At 59.0% G+C, this 26,005-nt stretch overlaps 3 protein-coding genes across 10 annotated transcripts; 2 read left to right on the top strand and 1 right to left on the bottom strand.

The window, feature by feature from the left end:
• The first annotated feature begins 724 nt into the window (after nucleotides 1–724).
• Nucleotides 725–10,991, top strand: Ushbp1 (USH1 protein network component harmonin binding protein 1). Of its 4 annotated transcripts, none has more exons than XM_052162737.1 (13): nucleotides 725–816; nucleotides 1,218–1,342; nucleotides 1,506–1,627; nucleotides 1,848–2,271; nucleotides 4,138–4,263; nucleotides 5,544–5,677; nucleotides 5,817–5,957; nucleotides 6,272–6,436; nucleotides 7,317–7,566; nucleotides 8,880–9,110; nucleotides 10,032–10,117; nucleotides 10,285–10,407; nucleotides 10,554–10,991. In XM_052162737.1, exons 2-13 carry the CDS (start codon nucleotides 1,289–1,291, stop codon nucleotides 10,729–10,731), a joined length of 2,034 nt encoding a protein of 677 aa, XP_052018697.1. In that variant the 5' UTR covers nucleotides 725–816; nucleotides 1,218–1,288; the 3' UTR covers nucleotides 10,732–10,991. The 4 variants fall into 4 exon arrangements, with proteins under 4 accessions (XP_052018697.1, XP_052018694.1, XP_052018695.1 ...); XM_052162734.1 differs by lacking the exon at nucleotides 725–816 and adding an exon at nucleotides 834–929; XM_052162735.1 differs by lacking the exon at nucleotides 725–816 and adding an exon at nucleotides 842–975.
• A 3,022-nt stretch (nucleotides 10,992–14,013) lies between these two features.
• Nucleotides 14,014–22,300, top strand: Nr2f6 (nuclear receptor subfamily 2 group F member 6). Its single transcript, XM_052162739.1, has 4 exons — nucleotides 14,014–15,315; nucleotides 17,849–17,943; nucleotides 20,043–20,567; nucleotides 21,667–22,300. Exons 1-4 carry the CDS (start codon nucleotides 15,035–15,037, stop codon nucleotides 21,936–21,938), a joined length of 1,173 nt encoding a protein of 390 aa, XP_052018699.1. The 5' UTR covers nucleotides 14,014–15,034; the 3' UTR covers nucleotides 21,939–22,300.
• Nucleotides 22,301–23,142: 842 nt separating this feature from the next.
• On the bottom strand, nucleotides 23,143–24,987 carry Ocel1 (occludin/ELL domain containing 1). 5 transcript variants are annotated; one of them, XM_052162744.1, is made up of 4 exons: nucleotides 24,267–24,981; nucleotides 23,653–23,818; nucleotides 23,473–23,549; nucleotides 23,143–23,362 (listed from the first exon to the last, which is right to left on the bottom strand). In XM_052162744.1, the coding sequence occupies exons 1-4, from the start codon at nucleotides 24,581–24,583 to the stop codon at nucleotides 23,320–23,322; spliced, it is 603 nt and encodes a 200-aa protein (XP_052018704.1). In that variant the 5' UTR covers nucleotides 24,584–24,981; the 3' UTR covers nucleotides 23,143–23,319. The 5 variants fall into 5 exon arrangements, with proteins under 5 accessions (XP_052018704.1, XP_052018702.1, XP_052018703.1 ...); XM_052162742.1 differs by having other exon boundaries at nucleotides 23,499–23,549; nucleotides 24,267–24,979; XM_052162743.1 differs by having other exon boundaries at nucleotides 23,473–23,552; nucleotides 24,267–24,978.
• Nucleotides 24,988–26,005: the final 1,018 nt, after the last annotated feature.

The following is a 26,005-nucleotide window of genomic DNA, read 5'->3' as shown; positions in this document are numbered from 1 at the left end:
GCTGGGCGTAATTTGTAATTCGGGTTTAATCACACTATGGTTCTCAAGGTCTCTGCTGAGACAGGGCAGGGGACTGAGCTGGGCGGGGCCGTTTGATGGTTTATGGGGTAGGACTTGGCTTGGGCTTGCCCAGGGCCTTCTCAGTTACTTATGAGACTTAGTTGGCATTCATTCACCAGTACCTCGATGCGGGTGGTGGTGCACACCTGTCATCCCAACACTCCAGACGCCCGGAGACGAAAATCGGGCGTTTAGACCAGCCTGAGCTATATAAGACGCTGTGTAAAAACCAAAATGGAAAGAAACAGTAAAGAAACCAGCATACAGTGGACAAACTCATCGTTGCCAGCGCCTCCAACCACCTGATGCAGAAGTTCACTCTCATTAAACGGTGTGGGCCACTGAGCAGGCGCAGGCTCTTGCCGCCAATCCTGAGGACCCGAGGTGGATCTAGGAGAAGTACGACCGCAGACGAAGATGAGTAACTCGAAGTAATGAAAAAGAAAAGCTTTGCAAATGCTGGAGTCAACACCTACAGTTCTGTTTTATGTATTTCAAAACACACACACACACACAAAACCAAAACAAAACAAAAAACCAAAAAACAAGCCCCTTCGCATTAGAGTGAGTGAGCCCTGGTGAACCGGGGGACACAGAAAATCCAAAATGAAAATGGAAGGTTTGGACTCAGATAAAGGGATACTGATATCTTGGAGTGGGACAAAGGTCTTGGTCCTCCATCCCCTTCCCGTTCTGGAGGAAGCCGGCATCCTGGAGAAGGAAACGAAACAATAAGCGTGCGTCCATGTGATCAGGGTAAGGGGCTTCCTGCTTCCCAGCCCCTCCCAGGCCGCTTTTGGCCATCGCAGCCTCAGTAGCCAGCGGCCAGAATGGCCGGAGATCTGCCCCGGAGCTCAGGTCTTCCCGAGGTGCTCTGGAGAAGCAGAGAAGAGGGTCTCAGGGCCAATCCCCGGAGTGAGGGCGTTTGCTAAGAGCCGTGGGAGGAAAGAGGATTCTTAGGGTCCCTACCCAATGCTTCCATAGGGAAGGGGGGCACAGATAGGAGATAATGCACTCGGACAGCTGAGGGAGGAGGGATGCCCGGCAGAGGTGGGGGCGGGGAGCAGGGGACAAGTAGACGGTTAGTGGGCGCTATTGGAGAGGTATCCAAATATTTAAACGTGTCAATCAGTGCAGACCTCCCAAAATTTCTACAGAAAAAAACCAAAGAGCAAGGACTGGAGGTGCTGAAGGCCGGTACTGAGAGCAGGCTGTAGTGACAGAGACCATGAGTGCCCGGGCCACGCGGCCCCGAAGCCGGCGAGGGAGGCATCCTCTGCCTGTAAGTGTGCTCCTCTTCCTGCCACACCCAGCCTCGTGGATCCTGGGAACCCAGCTGGCTTGGCTCAGACCCTGCTGTGGTGTAGGGGGGTCCTCCACAGGCGGAGCTGGATGTGATGGGCTAGAGACTGTGTGGGGTGGGTGGGGTGGGGGTTCATTCACAGGCGGAGCTGGACCCTGTGGCTGAGAGCTCAGAGGAGATAGATGCCCCCAATGGAAACTCTGAGAGTAAACCTGAGCAGCGGCAGGGACACCTTGGTCCTGGCCTGCAGGGCCCTGGGAACCGGTAAGACGCATTTAGTGTGTACCCTGTGTTCCAGCCCAGGACCCCACAAAGCTGCCTCCTGCCGCTCACCCGCCATTGCCTCTGCCGCTGCCTCTCTCCTCTTCCTGTCCATCCTGCAGCCACGCAGCTCATCCCCTGCTCCACCTTCCTGGGACCCTGGGGTCAGCCCTCCTGGCCTCTGCAGAGCCTCAGGTGGCTGGGGTTTCCCGACTCTTCACAGCACCGAGGAGGATTGTGATGTGCGATCCCATGTGGTCCCACCCGCCCTCAGCCCAGAAGAACAGTGCAAGCCAGAGGTGGAAGCCCCCCAGGCCCCCCAAGAGGCACCCCTGGATCCTGGCCCTGCAGAGATACCAGCACCCAGTGTGTACGAGACCCTGCAGTGCAGGCTGAGCTCCCTTGAAGCAGTGGTAGCTGCCTGGCGCCACCGCTCCCGAAGCTTTCCAAGGCCCAGAGGCCCGGAGGCTCCAGAGGCCTTGGGTGATGAGGGAGAAGCTGCTGGGCCTGGGCAGCAGGAGGCAGCTCGCGTCATGGAGAGGAACGCCTGGCTGCGGCTGGCCCTGGGCAACCGGGAGGATGAGCTGGCGTTCACGCAGGCGGCACTGCGGGACGCCGAGGCAGAGAAGGAGACTCTGCAGAGACAGGTGAGCTGGTAACTGGGGAAGAGGCAGATCCTGCCTTGGGAGCAGACACAGTGACGTGGAGCAGTGACAGACATGCCAAGGAAGTGAGTGACAGCACAGTGTGAGACAGCACAGTGAGAGGGAGCGAGCAGGACGGGCAGGTCTTAACACTAAGGAAGCCCAGGAGGGACAATCTGTCCTCGGTGAGCCCTGGCTAAGACCAGCTTTGTTCTCAGCTGAAGACTGAGTCCAAGGCTAGCCTGGGTTACAGACCCTGTGTCAGTTGCACTGCACTCTCTCTCTCTCTCTCTCTCTCTCTCTCTCTCTCTCTCTCTCACACACACACACACACACACACACACACACACACACTAATCCTATGGTGCTTTTTATTTTTTTTGTTTGTTCGGATACAGGGTTTCTCTGTGTAACAGAGCCCTGGCTGTCTTGAACTTTCTTTGTAGACCAGGATGGCCTCAAAATCACAGAGATCCACCTGCCTCTGCTTTCCCAGTGCTGGGATTAAACCAGACTTGTTTTAGGGTTTCGATTGCTGCACTAAAACAACTAAAAGCAATTGGGGAGGAAGAGGCTTACGTCATCTGAAGGCTCTCAGGCTGCATGCACTGAGGGAAGCCAGGAGTCTGGAGGCAGGAGCTGAAGCAGAGGTCATGGAGGGCTCTGCGGACTGACTTACAGAACCAGAACCAACAACCCAGGGATGGCCCCACCCACAATGGACTGGGCCTCCCTCCCCATCAATCAGAAAAATGCCTGCAGGTCCATTTGGGGGAGCATTTTCTCAGTTGTGGTCCCCTTTCCAAAATGACTCCAGCTGATGTCAAGTTCACATGAACCAGCACAAATGCTGAGGTCACTGTGGCTGGAACAGATGGGAGAGATGAAGGCTCGTGGGGTGGGGGAAGGCCACAGAGTGCAGGGTATTGAAAGCGGGTGTGCTCTTGTGCGTGGTGGGTTCTGAGGGGAACTGACCTGCTGCAGATGTGTTCACTCGCACCATCTGATGACTGTGAGAGGAACAGTCTGGCGGTGGACCATAATCCTGAGAGTGAAGGACGGGTGAGGTGGAGGTGAGCAGGAACCTGCAGATGGTGGGTGATGGTCAACCCAGATGTGGTAGGGAAGCCTGTAATGATAAGGACTTCAGAGGCTCAGATGAGAGGGTCACAATTTAGCACTAGCTATGACGAGATAGGCAAACGTCTCAAAACAGAACCAGGCCAAGTAGGGATACAGAGCCCTATTTGGCTCAGCTAAGAATCCTCCAGTCAGGGCTGTGGGTGTGACTCAGAGGGTAGAGTGATAGCTAGAATCCTCTAATGAGGGGTTAGGGGCGTGGCTTCTCATGACAAAAAAAAAAAAAATTCTCCTGAGTGAAGTGGTGCACACTTGAAATCCCAGCTGCTTGGAAGGCTGAGGTTGGGGGTGGCTTCGGTTGGGAGGTATATACATGATGTCGGGAAACAGTATCCCAAACAGAAAGGAATAAAGTGGAGGACTGGAGAGATGGCTCAGCAGTTAAGAGCACAGGCTGCTCTTCCAGCAGACCTCAATTTGGTTCCCAGCATCCACATGGCAACTCACAACTGCCTGTGACTCCCGTCCCACAGACATGCATGCAGGGAAAATACCAATGCATATAAAATAATAAAAATAAATCCCAAAAAAAAAAACGTGGTAATGGTCCTGCCTCACCCTGGCTGCACCCTGGGTAGCTGCACTCCCTTGGTTAGGCCTTAAGTGATGAGCGCTCTGTGGCAACAGGACCGTCCCAGGCTACCCTGACAGGCCGCCGCCGCCGCCGCTGCTGCTGGAGAGAACTGGTTGGATATGTGAAGTCATGGTCTGATCCTCTCTCACTGGCAGGTGCAGGAGCTGGAGGATTCCCTGATGCAGCTGAAAGCCTCCCCGCCTCCCTCCACCCTCAGAGCAGGGCATAGAAACAGCAACTCCAGCAGCTCTGGGGCCGAAAGGAGACCATGGGCACCGCAGGTAAAGCCTCACGCCTTCTGAGTCCAAGTCATGATAGTCGCTGCTTTCCCGGTGTGAGGGAGAAACGTCACTCTGTGCTTTAGGGGATCCCATAATGCCGTGTGACAAAACTTCCGGGGGAGACAGTACACATATCTAATGACCACAGACAGGGTGCCCACGACACCATCAAAGTACAACGTGGTAAACCAATGCGTTTTATTGGGGTTACAAGCAGGATTCTGAGTACATATTATGGGTGTGAATATGGAACATATAGGATTATAGTGACATACAGGTTGATGGGCAGAAATGGTGCAAGCACAGCTTCATCACCAAAGCCTGAGTGACAGCTCACAAAAGCTGGGGACCTGGAGCTTGTCCCTTCCTAGCGACTGCGGTCTAACCTCCTGCAGACATCCGGTCTGGCCTCGGGGTGTTCTTTGATCCCTTGTTTGCTCACTAATCTCTGAGGGACGTCCGTCCGTCCATCCGTTGTTCTGGCAGGAAAAGCCCTCGTCCATCCGCTCAGGTTCAGGGACTTTTCTCTGGGTAGACAACTGTCTATACAACCTACAGTTTCTGAAAGAACTGGTCAGGACTTGGAGACACAGCCCAGTGGTCAGGGTGCTAGCTGCTGCTGTCTTAGAGGACTCAGGTTCAGTTCTCTGTACCCACACGGCAGCTTACAATCATCTGGAACTGTTGTTCAGAGGATCCGATGCCTGCCTCCTTCAGGGCTCCACAGGCACCAGGCATACACGTGCACAGACGGACATGCAGGCAAACACCCATACACGTAAAATTAAAAGAAAAAAAGCTTAAGTCACCAGTTTGGTAGCTCAAAGCAGTCACCGCACAGTCACTCCAACTGTCTAAGAGCCCAAGACAGAAGGAACATGATCAGTAAATGTGGTGAGACCCTGTCTCCATAGTGAAGAAAAATAAAGTCATTGGTGAGATGCCTCAGCTTCTTGGGGTACCTGCTACCAAGCCTGCAGATACAGGTTTAACCCCTGGGTCCCACAAAGTGAAAGGAGAGAATTGACTCCAATGTTGTCCCCTGACACCCATTCACATGCCATGGTGTACACACACACACACACACACACACACACACATCCCATATGTGTACACCAATACCCTCCCCAAAACAAACCAAAGATGCCACTGTACCTCAGTGGTGAAACAGATGCGTAACGTGATCCAAGGCCCTGGTTCTACCCCCAGCTCTGCAAAAAGTGGAGAAAAGTACTTTTGGGGCTTTTGATATTAGATAATCAAGCATGTCTTCTTGGCAGGACTCCCCCATGGCTCACCCCTGTCTCCAACGCCTCCGGAGTGACTCCAGTACCCGGAGCTTTGCGTGCCTTTCTACACAGCATCCAGCTCAGGAGATGTACCTCATGGAAGAACAGATGGGGCAGCTCCAGGGGTGAGCAGCTGAGTCACAGCTGCTGAGCTTTTAAGGGCACCATTTCTTCTGCCACTGGGTTGTGATGGGGAGGGGGAGAAAATGGCTCTGGGTGATTGGAGCCTCACTCACCTTCCCTGTTGTCCACCTTTGGAGGCAGGAGCATTGAGACGTTGAAGTGCTTCAACCGCCTTCTTCTGGCTGTGCTCCAGGGTTACAAGGGCCGATGCGAGAGCCTCAGCATTAAGCTGGGCAAGCGGGAAGCTGAAGCCACAGCCCTGCGCCTGGCTCTGCAGTATAGGTCTGTGCCTGCTCCCAGTGATGGTGGTGGCTGGGGGTGGGGTGGTGCTGCATGCTAGGACGGTACAGACGGACACAGTACCTTCAGAAGACACACTGCCTCACCACGACATCTTACTCTGACCCACAAAGAATGAGCACTGAGAGGTGTCTTCTGTGGTTTGCTGTATATTATTTGAGACAGGGTTTCACTGTGTAGCCCAGGCAGGCCTGGAACTTTCTATGTACACCAGGATGGCCTTGACCTTGCAGAGATCTGCTTGTCTCTGCCTGGGTTGGGGCTGAATGTTGAAACATTTAGATCCTATCCCACAGCGAGGACTGTGAGGAGGTGTATGAGGCGCTGCTTGCTCTGAAGACGGCTAGCCTGGGAGCTGGAGTTGGAGCTACCCAGGGTGACCTGCAGGCTGCTGAAGAGGAGGCCTCTAGGCTGCTGGTGAAGAAGGAAGCAGCCATGGATGTAGAGACACCCCGGCCCAGGTGAGAGTGAGGGGGCGGGCCTGCTGTGTGTAGGGCTTCTGTCTCAGGGTCATTGGTCACTGCCCAGCATTGCCTCTGAGCTAATCACGTTTGCCTGACACAAGGCCTGACTGGAGTAGGTTACTCAGTGGTACCAGGTGCGCTGACAGTCTTGATCTCAGCACTCAAGAGACAGAGTTGGAGTCGTTCCAGGTTAGCCCACACAGTGTGATCCTATCTGAAATAAATACAACACCAAATACACACATACACAAAGCAACAAGTAACATAGACCCTGGTTTCAGCCTCTAAAAAAAAATCAGTGAAGAGAGGTTTATTACGTTTGTTAGGTGATTATTAAGTTTGAGCTTATGACTTCAGAGGTGTCAATCCACTGCCACTGCGGCAGCCAGGAAGTAGGGGAGGGGGACAGGAAGTGGCCAGGGCTTCAGCAAAGGAAGGTGGCACTGCCAACAACCTGTGTGAACCTGGCAAGGTTATCAACGTCCTTCTAAGGGACATCCATGCCAATGGCTATGAGCTCCTGGCTTTGTGTCTGCACTGCAGCCTTGGTATCCAGCAGAGCTGCGTGCACCTCACCTCAGAAGCAAATTCAAACTCCCCTAGTGGTGTAACTGCTGTCAAGGCTCGCCATCTTGCTATGTATCTGAGGTGACCTTGAACTCCTGACCCTCCTGCCTCCTTCTCCTGAGAGCTGGGATATTAATACGGCGCCAGGCATGAAACCTCATATGTGCTAAACAAGCTCTGTGGACTGAGCCCCAGCACCTGCCACCATGTAACGCTGGAGGACAAGACTGGGAGGCCCCAGGCAACATAGAACTGCGGCTCCCAAGGACTGTGCACTGGGCACAGCTGCTCTGCTTCCTGTCTTTTCCAGCCCAGAGGGCAGTAGTGTGGACGCGCCTACACCAGATGAACTGGCTGCTCAGCTCCACGCCTATGTCCAGCACCTCCGGGAGCGCTGGGCTCTGGTGAAGATCCCCGAAGCACTTGGCCCTGCCACTGCACCCAAGCCCACCATGCCGCATGCAGAAGCAACAGTGCAGGCCATTCTGGAGACGCAGCCTGGCCCCGCCTTGCCCCAGCTGGAGAAGTCTCAGATCCAGCAGGACCTAGCGGCTACCCGGGTAGGAATGTGCCGAGATGGTCACAACACATCCTTGATGATGTTATTAGAGCCCAGAGGCAAGCAGGGTGTCCCTTGAGTGGGGAGCTGGTTTCTTGTATGAAGGAGAATTGGAGGTGAGGTTTTGAGGACTGCATAGGAGTTTGTCCTCCTGATCAGGTTTGACATAAGATTCTATAAGCTCCCTTTGGTTGCTATGATGAAATAAATCTGACAGGAGCGATTTCCGGAAGGAAGGTTTGTTCCTGTTTGGCAGTTGCAGGGTGTGGTCTGTCCTGGCAGGAAGTCATGACTGCCATAGCCTGAGGCAGCAGTCACATTGCCTCTGCAGTCGGAAGCGGAGAGAGATGCATGCCTCAGTTTACTTCTTACTCAGCCCAGCCCCCCAGCCCAGGGAATATGGGCTTCTCTACCCCTGTCACCCTAACTCAGGCACTCCTCAGAGGCATAGCCACAGGACTGGAGCGATTTTAGATTCTGTCAGGTTGGCAGTCGAGATTAGCCGCTTTCCCAGCGTTCTCCACCATGGGAGTTCCTGGGGCTGGGGGCAGGGTGGCTCAGTGGTAGTGCATCGCTTGCCTAGCACAGGTGAGAGGACCATGACATCACAGGCCTCGGACTGAGCTCCGCAGTGAGACCGGGTCCCAAAATGTATAATAAGCAAAACGTAAAAGACACAGAGCCGGGCTGGAGAGCAGGCTCCGAGCTGGGGGCAGGCTGCTCTAGCAGAGGATCCGCATCAGACGCCAGCACCTGCAGCACGGCCGCTCCAGGGGCTCTGTCGCCCTCTTCTGGCCTCATCGGGCACTGCACTCAGTTACAAACCCACACCGGGCTCTCTGTAACCCTGGCTGCCTGGACCGCTCTGCCTAGATCTAGCGGGTCTTGAACTCAGATTCATCTGCCTCTGCCTCCAGTGCTGGGAGTATGACCTGCACCATTCTCCTTGTCATAAAATAAATTAAAACAAAAGGGAGGTCTGAGAACTTCTAGAAGCTTCCACAAATGTTATTTCTCCTCTGTAGCTTTGTTTGTTTGTTTTGTTTTTACCGACACAGGGTTTCTCTGTGTAGCCCTGGCTGTCCTGGAACTCACTCTGTAGACCAGGCTGGCCTCGAACTCAGAAATCCGCCTGCCTCTGCCTCCCAAGTGCTGGGATTACAGGCGTGCCCCACCACCGCCCGGCTTCCTCTGTAGCTTTTACAAGAGGAAGGCCATGGTGCTGGTGAGAGGTTCTGCCAGGCCTCCACTCCTGGGGTTACTCACGAAGGCCCCGTCCCCCAGAAGCTGACTCCAGCCCCCTGCGCTCCCTAGGACAGCCTGGCTGACCTGGTACTGAGGCTGCAGCTCGCACAGCGCGAGAAGCGTGGGCTGGAGCTGCGGGAGGCTGCGCTGCGGGCCCAGGGCCCCGCCCACCGCCTGCTCCTGCAGCAGCTTCGCTGGGAGCGGGCTCACCTCGCTGGCGACGGCAGCAGTGGAGGCAGCAGCGAGGATCCGAGCAGCGAGGAGGAGGAGGCCGGGGAGGACCGACCACAGCACCACCAGGTAAGCCTCCTGCCGTCACGGTACCTGCAGATTCTGCGACCCTGCCCAAAGAACGGGCAGTTTCCAGCCGAGCCTGCCCAGTTCAATCCCGGGGTGCAGGGCGGTGCTGAAGCCACGGCGCAGCGGGTAAGAGCCCTGGGTCCCAGTCTCACTCACTCGGTGTTCACCACCATCACTCCAGCTCTAGAGGCTATGACTTCGGTGGGCACTGCACCAGCACACTTGCAAACACCCATACACAGAGAATACAAAGAAATCAATCTTTAAAAGTAACAAAAAATATTTAGAAGTCAGTTGAAAAGGAATACTGAAAATCTTGGGGTTCCTCAACAGAGCTGGAGAGTTAGGGTCCCTTTGAGGGTTCTTAGCTGCTTCATAAAATGTAGCCAGCAGAAGCTAGTTGGTGAGAATTTGAAAGGAGATCTCCAGGCTAGACAAGCTGGAGGGAGGAGGGTGCTGGGGGAGCGTGGGGGACACCTGAGGGAGAGGACACCTTAATTAGTGAGAAGGCGGAGCCACGCAGGGGCTTAAAGGCGGAGACCCAGGCCTTAGGGAGGCACGGGGCCCACTCTCTACCCAACGAGTGGGAACAGGACCAACGCCCATACGCTGTCTTCTGCCTCCCTCCCGCGACGGCAGCACCCGCGTGCATGCACACACATTAAATAAATGGGCGGACAATGGTGTCACAAAGCCTTTAATGCCAGCACTCAGGAGGCAGAGGCAGGCAGATGTCTGAGTTCGAGCCCAGCCTGGTCTACAGAGTGAGTTCCAGGACAGCCAGGGCCACACTCAGAGACCTTGTGTCAAAAGTCAAAATAAAATAAAACTAAGGTGAGTTCTAGCTGGGATCTGGGCGCCTTCCCTATCCCACTTGAGGCGAGCACAGTGAATTCTCTCCCGACCCCCTCCCTCCCTTAGGGCCCTCCTGTCCTCCTGGGTGGTCAGATGGGCAAAGTGTGGGACTCTGAGAATGTGTCCCAGGAACTGTCAGCGTCCCTGGCCCGGTGAGTGTCAGGGCGCGGCGGGGGCGGGGTGGGGCGGGGTGGATGCATAAGAGGGTTGGGTCGGGAGCAGTGTATGCAGCGGCCACCAGTGTGGCCCGGTTTGCAGGTGTGGGAGGCCAGGGACTGGGTCGAGAGTACCTGAGGTGGCCTCTCTTGCACCCCTGCAGGGCAGCGGACCTGCGGGCACAGCTGCAGTGCCTGCGGCGGCAGCTGGAACAGGTGGCTCAGAAGGGCCGCACCCGCCGTGCTCAGAGCGCCGAGCTGCACCGGGAGCTGTGCAAGGCTCACAGGTGGGGCTGCGCACGCCCGCCCGGGCCTCGCGGGCTCCGCCTCTACGGGAGGCGGCGGGCAGCCCACCGCGCCGCGCTGCCGGGGGCCCGGCTGGGTCCTCGTGCCAGCTCAGCCAGGCGTCTCCCTTCTCCGCTCTTGCTCGCAGCGCTCTGGCCTTGGCCTTCAGAGCAGCCCACCGGAAGCAGGAAGAGCAACGCCGGAAGTTGGAGCAGCAGGTGGCTCGGATGCAGGCGCTGCAGGCAGAAGAGCTGGCCGTGCTGACAACCACCGCTAGGGCCCTGGGGAGGCCGGGAGCGCCCCAGCCAGCCCAGACTTTCCTGTAGGGCCCAGACCAGGCTGGCATGTGACCCAGAGGTGGCCGCAGTGTCACCGTGTCCTGCGGTGGGCGCAGAGGCGGCCCAGCGGCTAAGAGACTCGCTCCTGCGGGGACTTGGGTTTAAGTGCCAGCCTCAACAGCCATGCATGGCCCCTGGCACTCCAGGTCAGGGAGCTCTGTCGCCCCCTCCTGGCCTCTGCAGGCTCTGTACCAATGTTCACATACTCGCCTCACACAAGTAATTACACAAAATAACATACAACCGAATGCTTTGTGCCTGGCAGCTGGAGCGGCTCTCCAAGAGGGCACCGAGGACGGAAGGGCTTAGCTTCAGGGCGTGGTGGCTGGGATCCTGTTCCCCGGGAGAGGAACCGGGCGGTTTGGACCCCTCATCCACAGGAAGTCGAGGGCTGGTGGCTGCTCCGCAGCAGGGCACCCGCTGAGCGTGCCTCAAGCCCTCAGAGCTGCCTCTGCGCCCATCCCACCAGACCGTGCCAGGAGGCCTGCGAGGGTCCCAGCCCTTACTGAGCATGTGCGAGTCTTCTGCAGAACACGGCGGTGGCGGTGGCAGCGGCGGTGGCGGTGGGGACAAAGGTCTTGGTTGGTGGAGGGTAGACCGTAGAACGCACCGGGCCCGGAGTTCCCAATCCAGTGCCCCATGCACCTGAAGTCTGTGGCTACCTATGATGCCAGCACTCAGAGTCTAAGGCTATCCCTGACTACATAGAGTGTTTAAGGCCAGCCTGGCCTACTTGAGAAAGTATGGAAGAAAGAAATGAATGAGGGGCTGGAGCGAAGGCTCAGTGGTTAGGCGCACTGGCTGCCCCTGCAGAGGACCCACAATCCAGTCCCCACACCCACATAGCAGCTCACCCCAGTCCCAGGGGCACAGGGCCCTCCTCTGGCGTCTGTGGGCATCAGGCAGGCACGTTACATAGACACAGATGCAAAGAAAGCACACATGCACCTGAATATAAAAACAAGATGAATGAATGAATGAATGAAGAAAGTTAAAAGTGTGACCAGCGAGTGGCTGACTGGGCAAGGGTGCTTGATGCCAAGTGACAATCTGAGGTCTGCATTCAATCCCCAGCTCCCACAGAAAGGCAGAGTGAAGATGACACCACAAAGTTGTCCTCTGTCATCCACACAGCCACCCGTTGTTGTTGTTGTTGTTGTTAAATTGCGGGTCACAGGAGCTACGTCAGCAGTTAAGAGCACTTACTGCTCTGGAAGAGGACCTGAGCTCAGTTCCCAGCACCGTAACCGCCGCTCACAACCCCTGTGACTCCAGGTCCAGGGGATCTCACTTCCAGAGGCCTCTTAGAGCGCCCACGCTCAAATACACAGAATTGAAAATAGAAAGAATAAAATAAAACTTAATGTACAGAGTGTGGGGGCGTCTGGAACAACGCCAAGAGGGCTCTGTGTGAAAGAGAGTGCGGGTCTTGCGCCCGTGTGTGTGTGTGTGTGTGTGTGTGTGTGTGTGTGTGTACTAGCAGACTGAGTGGCGGTGTATGGCCACGCCCCTTGCTTGGGTGGGGGCTGGGCTGCGCTTCAGTTGTCCCCTCTGCGGAAACAGAGCAGGCCAGCCTCCAGGCCACACCTGTGCAGGTGTTCTGAGCAGCTGTCGGCCCTGGGGACGGGAGCGCTGCCTCGGTGCCTCAGGCAGCAGGAGCCACGCTGGGGTTCAGGGCCTGTTTGTCCCACACTCTGGGGGCTTTGAGGGGTCAGGACGGGAGGCAGGCTCCCTTGCTGGTGGGGGTGCTGGAGTTGGGGTGGAGGAGGATTGCCTCCTTTCACACCCTACAAATCTCCAGGGTCCCCACCGTGCAGCACCCAGGGGCGAATTCGGGCAAGCGCCTTTGGCCGGCTAGCTGGCTGAAGCCATTTTAACCTTTAGCCGCCAGGTCGCTAGTGGCCAGCGGAGGTCACCTGCGGGGGTGGCGCAGCGCTGGTTCCCAGGCAGCTCCGACAGTTTCTGGCTGTTCTCACGGGCGTCCCAGCAGCAGATGGGCCCAGTGTCTTTGTCCCTGGGTCTGCCACAACCACAAGGTCAAATGTCACCTCGGGGCCACGGGCAGGGGTTATGGGGGCGGGGCAAGGCCTGGCCCACCCGGTTGGGCCCCAAGGGTTAGGGGGCCAAGAGTGGCAGGGCGACTGCGACAGGGTGGACCCCTCCGGAACTCACTTTCTCTGACCCCAAACTCTTCCCTTCGGGTCCTCGCACTTAGCCTAGCTTCCCCAAATCCGTGTTTATTTGACCTGTGACTCGAGCGAGCTCTTTTCCAGAGCCTTTTCCCCTCCTAAGCCCTCTTTCCGCCCCTCCACCCTTTCAATCTTTTCTCGAGAGCCTGGCACCAGGAATTCAAGAATAGTTCAGTCTAGGCCTGCCCTCAGTCCAAATAACCGAGCAGGACCCCTAAACTGATTTATCTTCTGGGCCACCCAGGATTTGTCACCACTAAAGCAGAGCAGACTCTAATCAGATTCCTGGGAAGTCCTTGTTCCAGTTTGATTCTAGTCCTTCCTGCTTTCTGTATTTGGAGTTTCACATGGCATCCAGGGGGATACTTCTGGGGTATCCCCACGGCCCAGGGCTGGGTGTACCTGGAGAGCAGAAACCTGAACTTCCGTTCCTTTAAGTCCCCTTATGTGACAAGATTTCACAAGGCCCTTGATGGGGCACAGAAGAGAGGGCACCGTGTCCAGGTTGGCCGCGTGCCATGATCTCTATATTGGACCCAGGCCTGCATAGGAGACAGAACAGGCCTGGCGGTCAGAACTGACTCAGGGGTGAAAGGTCACCCCATGAGGGACTTTTCCAGCCGGTACCGGTTAAACGTTAACAGCCCTAAAGTCAGGCCTTAAATGTGAAGGGAGCTTAATAAATGCGTGCCCTGGGGGGCCCTGCATACAAAGGGTGCTTAATAAATGCTTGCTCCAGTAGAACTGGAGGGGGCAGGGACGTGGCGGCAGCTGGGAGGCTCCGGGCGTGGGAGGGTGCGGGGGAGACATCTGTGGCCCAGTCGGTCACCAGGCCAAGCCCTTTCTGAGGAAAAAAAAAAAAAAGGAAAGGAAATGAAGGGGGCCCCCGGACGACAGCCCCGGGCTGGCACGCCTTCCGACTGGAGGGGCGACGGACGCCCTGCCTCTCCCACCCTTGAAGCCTGAAAGCAGAGAGGGGGACCCCTTGACCTCGCAGCGAGGACCCCCACCCCCAGACTCCGGACACCAGGTGTTCACCGGAGCGGAGCGCGAGGCGGGGGCGGGGCGGGGCGGGCCGCGGAGACTTTGGGGAGAAGGGGGCCGCTCCGCTCCAGCTGGCAGCCGAGCGGAGCAATGCGGGGCGCGCGCGCGTGCGGCGGGGGCGTGCCCCCGAGCAGATGTCCCCGGGGGGCGCGGCTGCCGGGAGGCGCGCGGAGCTCCCCAAGCCGGGACAGGGCGCGCAGGGGTTAAGGCTGCGCGGCCGCGTGGGGGAGGGTCAGCTGCGCGCCCCGCCCCGCCCTCTCGCCGGCCCACGGCTCCGGGCGGTGCGCGGCTACCCCATGCCCTTATAAGGGCGGCCGTCGCCGGGGCAACGAGCGCCCGCCCCCGGCCGCGCCGCGCGCCCCCGCCCCGCCCCCGCCGGCGCCGATGGAACGCGGGTGTCAGGCCGGCCGCAGCGCGGGGCCGGCGGCGAGCGCCAGGGCGAGGCCGAGGCTCGGGCCCAGGCGCAGGCCCAGGCCGGCCGCGCGCGCGCTCGGCGGGGAGACGATCCGGGGAAGGCCGCGGACCGCACTCTCCACTCAGCTCTATCGCCCGGACCTCTGCGATTGCGGCTGGGCGCGCGCGGCGTGCGGGACTCCGGGTCTCCAGCGCGCGCTCCCGCCGCCCCTCCCCCCATCTCGCCGCACAACTTGCTGCCAAAGTTTCCCCCCGGGCTCGGGGCCGCTCGCGCGCGCTCGGATGGTGAGCCACTAAGTTGGCCTGGGCGGCGGGGCCGGGCTATGGCCCCGGCGACGCTACCGGGTCCCCAGGACTCTGGACCACGGGACCTGGGCGTCCCAAACTCGCGCCTCTAGCGCGCCCCCGTCGGCCGCGGGCACGCGTGGGAAAGTTGGCCTGGAACCGGCCGGACCAGTTCCTGCCTGGCGCGCGGACCGGCCGCAGGAAGTTGCCGCGAAACTTTTTTCGGGGGGTGCGACCGGAGCCCCCCGAGCTCACGGGCTGCATGCGCCCGGGGTAGCCGGGTCCCCCTCGGGTCGCCAGGCGTGCCCAGAGGGGACGGACTGGTCCCGGGGCGCCCCGGCCCCGCTGTCCCCGGGGCTATGGCCATGGTGACCGGTGGCTGGGGCGGCCCCGGAGGCGACACGAACGGCGTGGACAAGGCTGGTGGGAGCTACCCACGCGCGACCGAGGACGACTCGGCGTCGCCTCCCGGGGCGACCAGCGACGCGGAGCCGGGCGACGAGGAGCGTCCGGGCTTGCAGGTGGACTGCGTGGTGTGCGGAGACAAGTCCAGCGGCAAGCACTACGGCGTGTTCACCTGCGAGGGCTGCAAGAGTTTCTTCAAGCGCAGCATCCGCCGCAATCTCAGCTACACCTGCCGGTGAGCCCCACGCGCGGCCACCGGGCCGGCCCGGACCTGTTCGGTCACCTTGGGCCTGGCGCTGACCTTCCCTGCACCCGCATTCCTGCCCGAGACCACGGACTCGGCCCCAGTCGAGATCCGGTACACAGTTGGTGATACATGCATGCAGGGGCCCCCCCACGCAGGTGGTCTTTGCTCTTGTCCTGCTCTGGAGAGAGCTGGTTCTGCCAGCAGGGAGGGCTCGGGGATGCTGTCAGGAGTGGGGACCCTATTTCCAGCCCCCAGTGCCCGCTTTCTCGTGGGGGCCCGTCACGCGTGGCGCCCCGCGGGAATCAGATGTGCAAGTCGTACCGCGGGGCTGGCGACGTCCAGGGGCCATTGTCTGCGGCCGCGCGGATCGATCCGGCGCGCCCTTGGGTCAAATATCACTTCCAAAGTCGCCCTTGCCTGGGCAGCTGGAGGAGGCATTCCCGGGTGGGTGGCTTGGGATGGCTGCCTTCGCTGAGAGCGGGGGGAGGGGGCTGCATGCACGAGGGTCTGTGCCTGTCCATCAGAGGGGTACCCCTTGGGCTCTGGGTCACCGGAAGCTGCCACCGGAGGGCTAGCAAGGCCACCGGAATTGACCGCACCCCCCCACTCCCGGGTTGGTTCAGCCTTCGGGCTCCGGGACGAGCCTTTAAACTTCGGGGCGACTCTAAGAGTGAAGGACTGTGGGAGATGCCATCTGGTGGGGACCCCTCTGCAGGACTGGGCAGGGCGTGGCCTTGCTTACTGGCTGCTTCCGGACACAGAAAGCCCCTTGAAAAAGAGGCTGGCTGTCCAGGCCAGGGCCTGTAGAGCATTTTCTGTCTACACAAGCAGACTCTGTATCCCCCAGGATCGTGCGGGGCCTCGGGACAGGGCAGGCAGCCCCATTTCCCAGGTACACAGAGCCCCAGAGAAGTTGTAGGGTCATGGGAAGGGTCCTGGCCCAGTGGACTTAGCCGGGGGAAGCTGTGGGGGCTGGGTATGGAGTTGAGCTCCCTTGCTGGTGACAGGTCAGGTGGGGGCTGCCGCCACCTTAGAGTTTGGACTTGGTGGGAATCTTTTTTCCTCCTCCAGCTGTAACTGGGCCACCAGACTTTGGCCTCATTCTTGTGTCTGGAATGAGTTGCCGGGTCTGGCTGGGTCTTTGGGGAGAGTGAAGGGGACGGGCAGGCTCAGGGTCCCACCTGCTGGCTGGGTTCCTCCGGACCTATGCTGTGGGACCTCGTGTGGTTGGTTTCCCTCTCAGAACCTAAGTGGACCAGCAGCTGTCTGGGAGTGGGACGGTGTCAGGAGGTGGCCCGAAAGCCCTGGGGTAGGACAGGCAAAGGAGGAACTCCCCCCTCCGTGACACTTAGTGAGCTGTGTAGTCAGGTGAGCCCACTCAAGTTCAGCAGAGGCAGGTGGGCAGCAGGGAGCAGGGTAGTGTGTGAGCCTGGTGTGTCACAGTGGCTTAGGAAGCTGGCCACTGTGTGTCACACACGGTCCCAGCTACTCAGAAGGCTGAGGGCAGCCTAGACAGACAGCACAGCAAGGGGACAGTGCCCACCTCCATCCCCAGGCACAGAAACGGAGGCAGCCATTGTAACGAGCATAGCTCAAAGGGCAAAGCATATACACTTTAGGTTAGATAGCCAGAAGAACTTACAGTTTTATGGGTTTTAGTCTGTCCCAACCACACAGTGGAGACAGCATAGCCTTCCCTGAGCAGAGCCCCCCACCCCCACCCTCTGCCTAGGGCCTGGCCAGTTCCGCCTGGCTGGCCTGATCCCTCCTCACCAGTCCCGCCTGGCTGGCCTGATGGCTTTGTTCTGACTTAGCCTGAGTTCTCTGCCCCAGCTGGGCCCCCCTTCCTGGTGGCCTCTAAAAGTCACAGGGTCTGGGCTCTCCTAACCCTGCCCAGAGCACCCCAGCTGGAGTCCCCAGGATCTCTCAGCTCAGTGCTCCCTCCCATGGGGCAGTAGCAGAAAGCGACCCAGGAACAGGCTGGGAGCTAGTGCCTCTCCTTCCTACTCTATGTCTGGGTGCTTTTTGGTGTCAGGATTGGGCGCTCCTCGAGGCCTGTCCCGAGGAGTCCTGGGCTTCTGGAGACGTGGGTGTCTGCGGGGGTCAGTGTTCTCAGAGGAGAAGGGCCCGTTCCTTCTCACTCTAGGTTGTAAGGTTGAGCCAGTGCAGTACTGTGTCTCCATTCAGAGCTGGCGCTTGGCCTGGTGGTGACCAAGTAAAATGAACAGGATTCGGTTTCCATTCTTTTGCATTTCGAACCTGTTCCATTGTATCCTCTGCCAGGAAATGCTTTTCCATTTGTCCCTGTGGGGAACTCCTGTGCATCCTTCAAAACCCATCTTAAAGGGCTCCCCATGGGTGCTGTCCTTCAACATCCATTATGATCAGATCGCCCCTCTGAGTTGGGGATCTGAGTCCCCACGCTGTGCTCTGGGGCCCCCATCGCAGGCCAGGGAGCCCCCACTGGTGTTTCTCAAGGGTTTGCAGGCACATCACTGGGAACCCTGGCATGTGTCTCCAGGTCCAACCGCGACTGTCAGATTGATCAGCACCACCGGAACCAGTGTCAGTACTGTCGTCTCAAGAAGTGCTTCCGGGTGGGCATGCGTAAGGAGGGTGAGTAGCCGTGGGGTGTGGCCGTAGCCAGGCCCTTGTTGGGAATCTGAGGGGAGACAGCTAAGATACCAGATGCCTGGTAGTGGGGTGCAGCCACTCAGTTCTTCCCTAGGCCCTGCCTGACCTCTGACCTCAAAGGGCAGCTCCTTGCCCTGTCTCCTTGGTGGCCTCCTTGACTGAACTAGGAGTATTATTTTTACTTTTAAAATTTGTTTACTTTCTGCTCTGTGTGTTTGCTGAAGGCAGGATTCAACCAGTTTATAGCCAAGGGGAGGCCCAGTTGCCTGTCCCTGCCCATGAGACCTGGGTGGACAGACTGCACAGCTGGGCCGCAGATCCTGTCCGGTGCCCTCGGAATTAAGTGCAACTTGGAGGCCTTGAGGGCTGGGTCCCTGGGCTGGTACAGAGGAGAGGCTGCTTGGAGGCCTTGAGGGTTGGGTCCCTGGGCTGGTACAGAGGAGAGGCTGCTTGGAGGCCTTGAGGGCTGGGTCCCTGGGCTGGTACAGAGGAGAGGCTGCTTGCACTCCCCGCCCAGCCTGGGGCATGGCCAGGCTGGGACATCATGCAGCAGGCTTCTGAGAACCTGACAGTCAGGCACGTGGTGCAGGCGTGTCATCCCAGCATCTGTGACGCTGAGGCAGGAGGATTTCCAGTTTGAAGTCAGCTTGGGCTACATAGCAAAACCTGGTTAGGAACAAAACCACATGAATTCGGGCACGTGCAAAACACCAAATAAGATCAGCCTCATTTGATGATTTTTTTGGTCCCTTTAAGTTTGAAGGTGACTCCTGCTCTGTCCTTGCCCAGACTGAATTTTTGTCTAGACTTGTCTGTCTGATGGAAAGTCCTGATAGGTCTCTAGTCAGAGCCTGTGATTGCTGGGCTCTCGCCGTCCTGCCCCAGGGCCTTTGCACAGCTGTTCCCTCACCTCCCTGCTGTAGCCTGCTGCCTCCCTCACCTCCTTGACTGTCAGTTGCTCAGGGTCCCCTGCTCACTGCTGTTCGGGCCGCGTGGCTGACACCGACACGGCTCATGTGCCCATCTCCCGGGCCTGCTGCAGGGTCTGGACCTCACCTGCATTCAACAAATGGTCCTTGGCTGGATTACCCTGCACCCAGCCCTTCACCCCTGACGGGCATGTTGATAGCAGGCACTTAGACCCCGAGTATTACTGCTCCTCGGCCTTCGACGCAGGAAGAAACATGCAGCTGGGTGAGGAGTGTGCTGAACTGTGAATTCCAGCGTCTGGAAGAGGAAGAGAGGGGAGAGGGAAGGAGCGGGGTTTGGAGGTCCAGGCGAAGGCCCTGGAGTGGGACCCTGCTGGATAAGGGAGCAGTAGCGAGGGTGGGGTCCCCATGCTGTGAGCAAGGAGAGGACCTTTGGGGCCCAGAGTGGCTCCAGCTGACAGGTGGTTCCCAGCTTCTCGAGTGTTTGGTCTGGGTGCCTCCTGTGTCCCCTGCATCCCTGCTCTTCCTGGGCTGACCTGGCGTTCACCCGCCAGTGAGACAGGTGTCAGGCTCATTAAAGCATGCTCGTTACGGCTCCTGGCTCCCTGCCCGGCCTGCTGCGTGCCTCGGGGAGCCAGCCTGTGATCCTTGGTGCCTCCGTGCCTCAGTTTACTTTCACTCCGTTCGTGACCGAGGACTCAGATAAGCATTGGATTTTTTTCCCTTCAGTTATTTTTTTGAAACAGCTGTAGCCCGTTCTGGCCTCAAACAATTTATGCTGAGGTTGGCCTTGAGCTCCTGGCCTCCCTGCCTCCACGCTCCAGGGCTGGGATGGCAGGTATGTACCACCGTAGGCAAAGCTAACAATGGCAGCCCCTGCACTTGGGGACCACTACGGTGCCCGCATTAGCGAGGTCGCCCCCCTGGGAGAATTGCAGGTAGCGGGAGAGGCCAAAGACAGAACCAGTGTTCTCAGTAATTGACGGATGTGGCCTCCACGTTGCAAGAGGAGGAGGTGCAGCTGGTGGGGATGCTAGGGCTGGCCGCCAGACACTGCTAGTGCCCAGTGCGTGCCCGGTCCCCTGTGCCGCCACACGGGGTGGGGGTGGCCCTCCCGCGCTGCCGCCTGACGCGCCCCGTCTCCCTCTGCAGCCGTGCAGCGCGGCCGCATCCCGCACGCGCTCCCGGGCCCCGCGGCCTGCAGCCCCCCGGGCGCGGCGGGCGTCGAGCCGTTCGCGGGGCCGCCGGTATCCGAGCTGATCGCGCAGCTGCTGCGCGCCGAGCCCTACCCCGCAGCCGGGCGCTTCGGCGGCGGCGGCGCCGTGCTGGGCATCGACAACGTGTGCGAGCTGGCGGCGCGCCTGCTGTTCAGCACGGTCGAGTGGGCCCGCCACGCGCCCTTCTTCCCCGAGCTGCCGGCCGCCGACCAGGTGGCGCTGCTGCGGCTCAGCTGGAGTGAGCTCTTCGTGCTGAACGCGGCGCAGGCGGCGCTGCCGCTGCATACGGCACCGCTGCTGGCCGCCGCGGGGCTGCACGCCGCGCCCATGGCCGCCGAGCGCGCCGTGGCCTTCATGGACCAGGTGCGAGCCTTCCAGGAGCAGGTGGACAAGCTGGGCCGCCTGCAGGTGGATGCTGCCGAGTACGGCTGCCTCAAGGCCATCGCGCTCTTCACGCCTGGTGAGCCGCCCCGCCCCGTCAGAGCCCCATCCATACCCAGGCCACACCCTAGGCAGCCCATTCCCTGGGACAAGCCACGCCTCCAGGCAGGCTCCGCTCTGCCCTGTGCCAGGCTCCCACTGGACCCAAGGCCACGCCCTCAGACTGGCCACGCCCCCAGCATCTATACCCACCCAACTCAGCCTCAGGCGACCAGGCCATGCCCTTCCCTTTCTAGCCAATCTGGGTCACTCTCCAGCCTAACTGAGAGGCCGCTGCCTCAGGCCACACCCTTTTGATTTAGGTGCCGCCTCCGCTACACCTGGCTTGCTGCACTCTGGCCTAACCCTACACCCTGGCCCTACTCAGACACTGCTGTAGGCCTCACCCCGGGTTCCCCTCACTGCTCCAGGCCATGTTCCCAGGTGCTTGAGACTCCTCTGCACGCTACTCCTGGTGTCGCCCTCACACTGATCCACACAGTAGCTGCTGGGCTCTGAAACACTGGAAGAGACGACTCAGGCAGACCCTAGGCCACGCTATGAAGGCTACCCAGGCCCACAGTCACTGGGTAGAGCTCTGAGCTCCTGTCTCTGTTCTGGGGCCCTACGCCCCACTCTTTCCCTGCACCCTCATGACGCTTGGGTGCAGGATACAGGTGACCCTGGGTCTTAACCCAGGCCACACCTCAGGGGCCACTCTGATGACATGCCTTTGCTGCTGCAGGGAAGACTAGAACATCTTAGAGACCCCGAGGTGTGAGCTGAGGAAGGAAACCAGCAAGTCCTCGGACTGTGCGGATTGCAGATCCAAACCTTGTCAGATCCCCTCCTGAGAGCAAAAGGGAGACCTGGGCGCCGCTGTGGAGCAGGGCCTTCTGGTGGGCGTGGCTCAGCGAGATCCTGGCCTGGAGGTCACTCCCAGAGTGGTGCAGAGTAGTAATGCAGGGCCTCCCTTTCACCACGCACGGGGCAGCAGTCCCCGAGCCTGTTCCTTCAGTTTTGCACCACTTGTGTGTGGACACTGACTCGTACTCCCGTGGCCTCCTTAACCTCTCCCCGTAGGCCTCTTGTCCTGCTTCCCCAGTCGTGACTGCCCTTGTCATCCCTGCTTCCCGCAGATGCCTGTGGCCTTTCTGACCCAGCCCACGTGGAGAGCCTGCAGGAGAAGGCACAGGTGGCCCTCACGGAGTACGTGCGAGCCCAGTACCCATCGCAGCCGCAGCGCTTTGGGCGCCTGCTGCTGCGGCTGCCAGCCCTGCGAGCCGTGCCCGCGTCCCTCATCTCCCAGCTCTTCTTCATGCGCCTGGTGGGCAAGACGCCCATCGAGACGCTCATCCGGGACATGCTTCTGTCAGGGAGCACCTTTAACTGGCCCTACGGCTCGGGCTAGTGCTGGCCATCTTCCAGGACACACACAGAAACTGGGGCCTTGTAGGGACCCTGGGGATCAGGGCCCTAGCTTCTCTTCTGGGACTGATTTCTTTTTTTAAAGACTGTGAAATGTTTGGTTTGTTTTATTTTTTAAATAATCATGAAACCAAAAAGATTCAGATCTCCCAGGCCCTGCCTCGCCCTGGCAGCTATTCAGGGTGGGGCTGGCGGTCTGCAGCCAGCATGCAGCTGCCTCTGGTGTCATGGCTTTGTGGGAGGCCCGCTGCAGCTGGGCAGGGGTGCCATGGCCCTGGATACACGGCCCATGGAGGGCACCATGGGATGATGAAAATTATGGCCAATAATAAAGATATTCACTTACTTGGTTGGCCTCTGCTTTCTTCTGTAGTTCTGGGGAAGTAACTGCAGGGTCTAGCCTGTGCTCTGTAGGCCCCAGTGGGCTGGGAGTCACACCTCACTACTGTGGAGGAATAGGAGGCCCTGGTAAAGGCTTTTCCAAAACAGCTTGAATTCAGCGTCTTCCTCCGAGTAACATATATCCCCGTCTCTAAAGTTGCCGTGAAGAAGGTGAGGACCGAGATGTGAATTTAACTGTGGTGATGAAAGGAATTGTGGGAGTAGACCAGCAGTGGTGGCACATGCCCTTGATTCCAGCACATGGGAGGCAGAGGCTGATCAAGCTCACTGCAAGGCCAGCCTGGTCTACAGTGTGAGTTTTAGGACAGCCAGGGCTACACAGAGAGACCCTACCTTGGAAAGAAAAATGCCAGGGAGTTAGGGGCCGGCCTCTGGGGTGGGACTGACTGGGGCCCGTGCCTGGAGTGTCTGAGGCCTGCACTCAGGCCCTGGCTGGTCCACCGTTCCCACAAACCACACATGGGCCTCTCTGTTGGAGGACATCTTCCTGGGAGACTCCTGGCCTGCAGGTGGCCTGGGCCTTGTCATTCTCAGTGGCTAGGGTCTTGTCTGAGGACCCATGCAGAGTGGACAGGACCAGGGTGTCCCGAGGGTGTGTCCCTGCAGACAGACCCCTGCGTTGCCCGGCCCTTACCCCTGCTGTGGTCCATCACAACACTTCTACCAGGCTGCGCCAACTCAGGCCTTCCTTCTGCCTGTGCCCCCCGGAATCTACCCTGGACAGGTCTCTGAACCTCATTTCCCCTTCTGTGAAATGGAGGGATGCTTTTAGGCAGCTGCACACAGTAGGTGCCTAATCCGTGTTTATTCTCTGGAATTCTCAACAGGACTTGCTTCTCCTGGAAGAACTGGTGTGGTTCCCCATCTCCAGGACACTCAGAAATACACGGAGTCTTCACTGTCGCTGTCCTGTTGGTCATCAAATTTGCGGATCTGGGCCTTGAGGTGCCTCAGTTTACCCTTCAGGTAGTTACAGCGAGCCTGCTTATCCAGGAATCTGGGATCCTAGGGGAGCAAGGGTTGAGGAAGTACTCCTGGCACTCTAGCCAGAGGCCCTCAAGCTGTTCAGCGATGACAGGGTCCCAGCCTCAGGACAGCACCACACACAGCCACACCTGTGACCCCAGGAGTCTCCACTCACCGCCCGCTTCTTCTCAAACTCTCTCCTGACATGAGCTGCCACGCGAACCTCCTTCTGAAAGGCAGAGCGGGGAAGGGGCTCAGAAGGGCCACGGCGGCCGACGCCACTCAGGAGCCACAGCACAGCCGCAGGGAGCGGGGCTGACCGGGCTGACCTGGCTCCGCGGCGGGGGCAGTGTCAGCAGCAGGGTTTCCAGTTGCTGGAGCTTAGCCTGCGTGGCCCCCACCTCCCGCTGGAGCTCCAAAAACTCTCCGTGCTGGTCCTGGAACACTGCGGCATAGCGGCTCCGGTCCCTTCTGCTGGTCACTGGTGGGTACTTACTGCCAGGTTGGAAGGGGTCAGTGTGTGAGGAGAGGGAATTACCCCCGATCCCATTTCCTAATCTCATAAACTTTATTGTTATTATTATTGTTATTATTATTTGGTTTTTGGAGACAGGGTTTCTCTGTATAGCCCTGGCTGTCCTGGAACTCACTCTGTAGACCAGGCTGGCCTCGAACTCAGAAGTCCACCTGCCTCTGCCCCCCAAGTGCTGGGATTAAAGGGGTGCGCCACCACCGCCCGGCCAGATTTCATAAACTCTTAATCGCCCATCAAAATCCCAATCTCATTGTCCCTTTCTGTTTCTCAGGTATTAAGAAGCCCGGAGGGAACGTGGGCTTGGTGAATTCAGCAGGCTGAGGCAGGAGGATCTAACTCTTTGGAGGCTATCTTGGACTACACCACCAGACCCGGTCTTACAACAATAAGCCACGAGAGGGCACTCACAGCTCGTAGTCAGGCACTGGCTTGGGGCGGGGTCCCAGATCCCTGGGAGGCTTCTCTGAGTGCAGTGGGGCCTGGGGGCGCAGCTCATCCGCAAACACGATCTTCCTGGGCCTCGTGCAGAGCTGGTCCAGCCCGGGCTGGCTCTGCGGCCTTTGGGCGCGGGGCTGCGGACGCTCCAGGGCAGGCATGCATGGGGCTGCAGCGCTCTGGCGCCCCCTGGCGGCAGGGCGCGAATTGCAAGTAGCGTCCCGGCCTGCGGGCCTGGACCCGGAGCCGCGCGGGCCGCGCCTGGAGGCGGGGCCTGCGGGTATTTGCATGCGCGAGCGCGGTTGGCTGGCGGCGCAACCCAGACTCCGCCCCTTAGTGCGGACCCCGGAAAGGGGCGCGGAAGAGGCGCCTGACGTCACCGTGATGTCATGCTCGAGAGAGGATGGCGGTGTACCACAGGCCCCGCCCCATCCTTGAAACCGGAAGAGCGCAAGGCCGCGGAGGGAGACCCCAGTAGGAGTCGAAACGACCCCTGCGTCTCCTGCCTCGCGTGTCCACGGGCCGCAGAGCTCCCAGCCCCCGCCCGCCTGTGCTTATCCGACGGTCCCGCTCGGTCACCTGTCCCGGAGCCGCGCCTGGTCCTGCCGCCGGGAACGTAGCTGTGCGGGAACTGCGGCCGGAGCCGCGGGCGCGGGCGGGGCGCTCGGCCGCGGGGGCGGGGCTCTGCGGTGGGCGGAGCCTGCGGCGTGTTCCCTGCGGGCTTGCAATCAGCCCTTCATTTTCCCCAGTCTATTGGGAAAGCCAGGTTGCTTTACCAACTAATTTTTTACTTTAGTGATTGTATTAAAAAAAAACTTTGTGACTTTGTGCATACACAGAGACCATACAGGTAGTTGGGTGTCGTCCAAACCCTTTTTTTTTTTTTTTTTTGGCAGTTTCCCCTAAACATGATAGTCACCGTTTTGGCCCCTCAGGCTGGCCCGTGGTCTCCAGGTAGATCTGCCTGTGTCTCCGAGCAATGGGGTGACGGGCTCCTGCTCCCCACCTCTGCCAAGTTAGAACGATACTGGGGATTCCAACCTAGATCTGCATACTTGGGTCACACTCTTACACCGAGTCATCTCCCTAACCCGTAAGAAGTGACGTTAACTGTGTGTGTGTGTGCGTGCGCGTGCGCCACACTCTGGAGTTCCCGTTACAGTGAATATATTAGACTGTTTGACTGGCTTTTTGCCCCTTACTCTTATTGCTTATTCTCTTCTTTGGGGCGGAGCTCGGGCTGTCAGGCTTTGTGGCAAGTGTGTCCTTACTTCTGAGCCCCTGAAAAGCCTTTCTTCTGCTGTTTCTGTAAGATGGGGCCAGGGTCCCACTGTGTTGCCCTGGCTGGCCTGTAATGTTCTATGTAGACCAGGCAGAGCGCCACGGCTTTCCCAGGCAGGTTTTAACTGTTCTTCCTGTTTTTGAGACTTGGTTTTGCTGTGTGTTGCAGGCTGCTCTAGGCCTTTGGAGCAGAGTGGCCAGGTGAGGGGCTGTAGGCTGACAGCAGGATAGAGGTGTCCTGGCTGACACCACCCTGCAGCCCAGGCACACCACACACACGCGCAGGCACACACAGACACGCGTGCGCGCGTGCACACACACGCAGGCATACATGTGCATGCACCCACACAGGCACACGCACACACTCAGACGCATGCACGCACACACACACACACACACACGCACGCACACACACGCACACACACGCGCAC

Source organism: Apodemus sylvaticus, chromosome 18 (genome assembly GCF_947179515.1).
Source record: "Apodemus sylvaticus chromosome 18, mApoSyl1.1, whole genome shotgun sequence".
NCBI classification, from domain to species: Eukaryota; Metazoa; Chordata; class Mammalia; order Rodentia; family Muridae; genus Apodemus; species Apodemus sylvaticus.
This window is presented reverse-complemented; position numbering and strand designations above follow the sequence as displayed.

Coding starts and splice junctions, on each gene's coding strand:
- Nr2f6 (XM_052162739.1), top strand. CDS start 15,035: ATGGCCATGGTGACCGGTGGCTGGGGCGGCCCCGGAGGCGACACGAAC. Junction 15,316..17,848: donor AATCTCAGCTACACCTGCCG/GTGAGCCCCACG, acceptor ATGTGTCTCCAG/GTCCAACCGCGACTGTCAGA. Junction 20,568..21,666: donor CATCGCGCTCTTCACGCCTG/GTGAGCCGCCCC, acceptor TGCTTCCCGCAG/ATGCCTGTGGCCTTTCTGAC.
- Ushbp1 (XM_052162737.1), top strand. CDS start 1,289: ATGAGTGCCCGGGCCACGCGGCCCCGAAGCCGGCGAGGGAGGCATCCT. Junction 1,628..1,847: donor CTGCAGGGCCCTGGGAACCG/GTAAGACGCATT, acceptor GACTCTTCACAG/CACCGAGGAGGATTGTGATG. Junction 5,958..6,271: donor CGCCTGGCTCTGCAGTATAG/GTCTGTGCCTGC, acceptor CCTATCCCACAG/CGAGGACTGTGAGGAGGTGT.
- Ocel1 (XM_052162741.1), bottom strand. CDS start 24,583: ATGCAAATACCCGCAGGCCCCGCCTCCAGGCGCGGCCCGCGCGGCTCC. Junction 23,553..23,652: donor TGCCCCCGCCGCGGAGCCAG/GTCAGCCCGGTC, acceptor TCTGCCTTTCAG/AAGGAGGTTCGCGTGGCAGC. Junction 23,363..23,498: donor AGTTTGAGAAGAAGCGGGCG/GTGAGTGGAGAC, acceptor TTGCTCCCCTAG/GATCCCAGATTCCTGGATAA.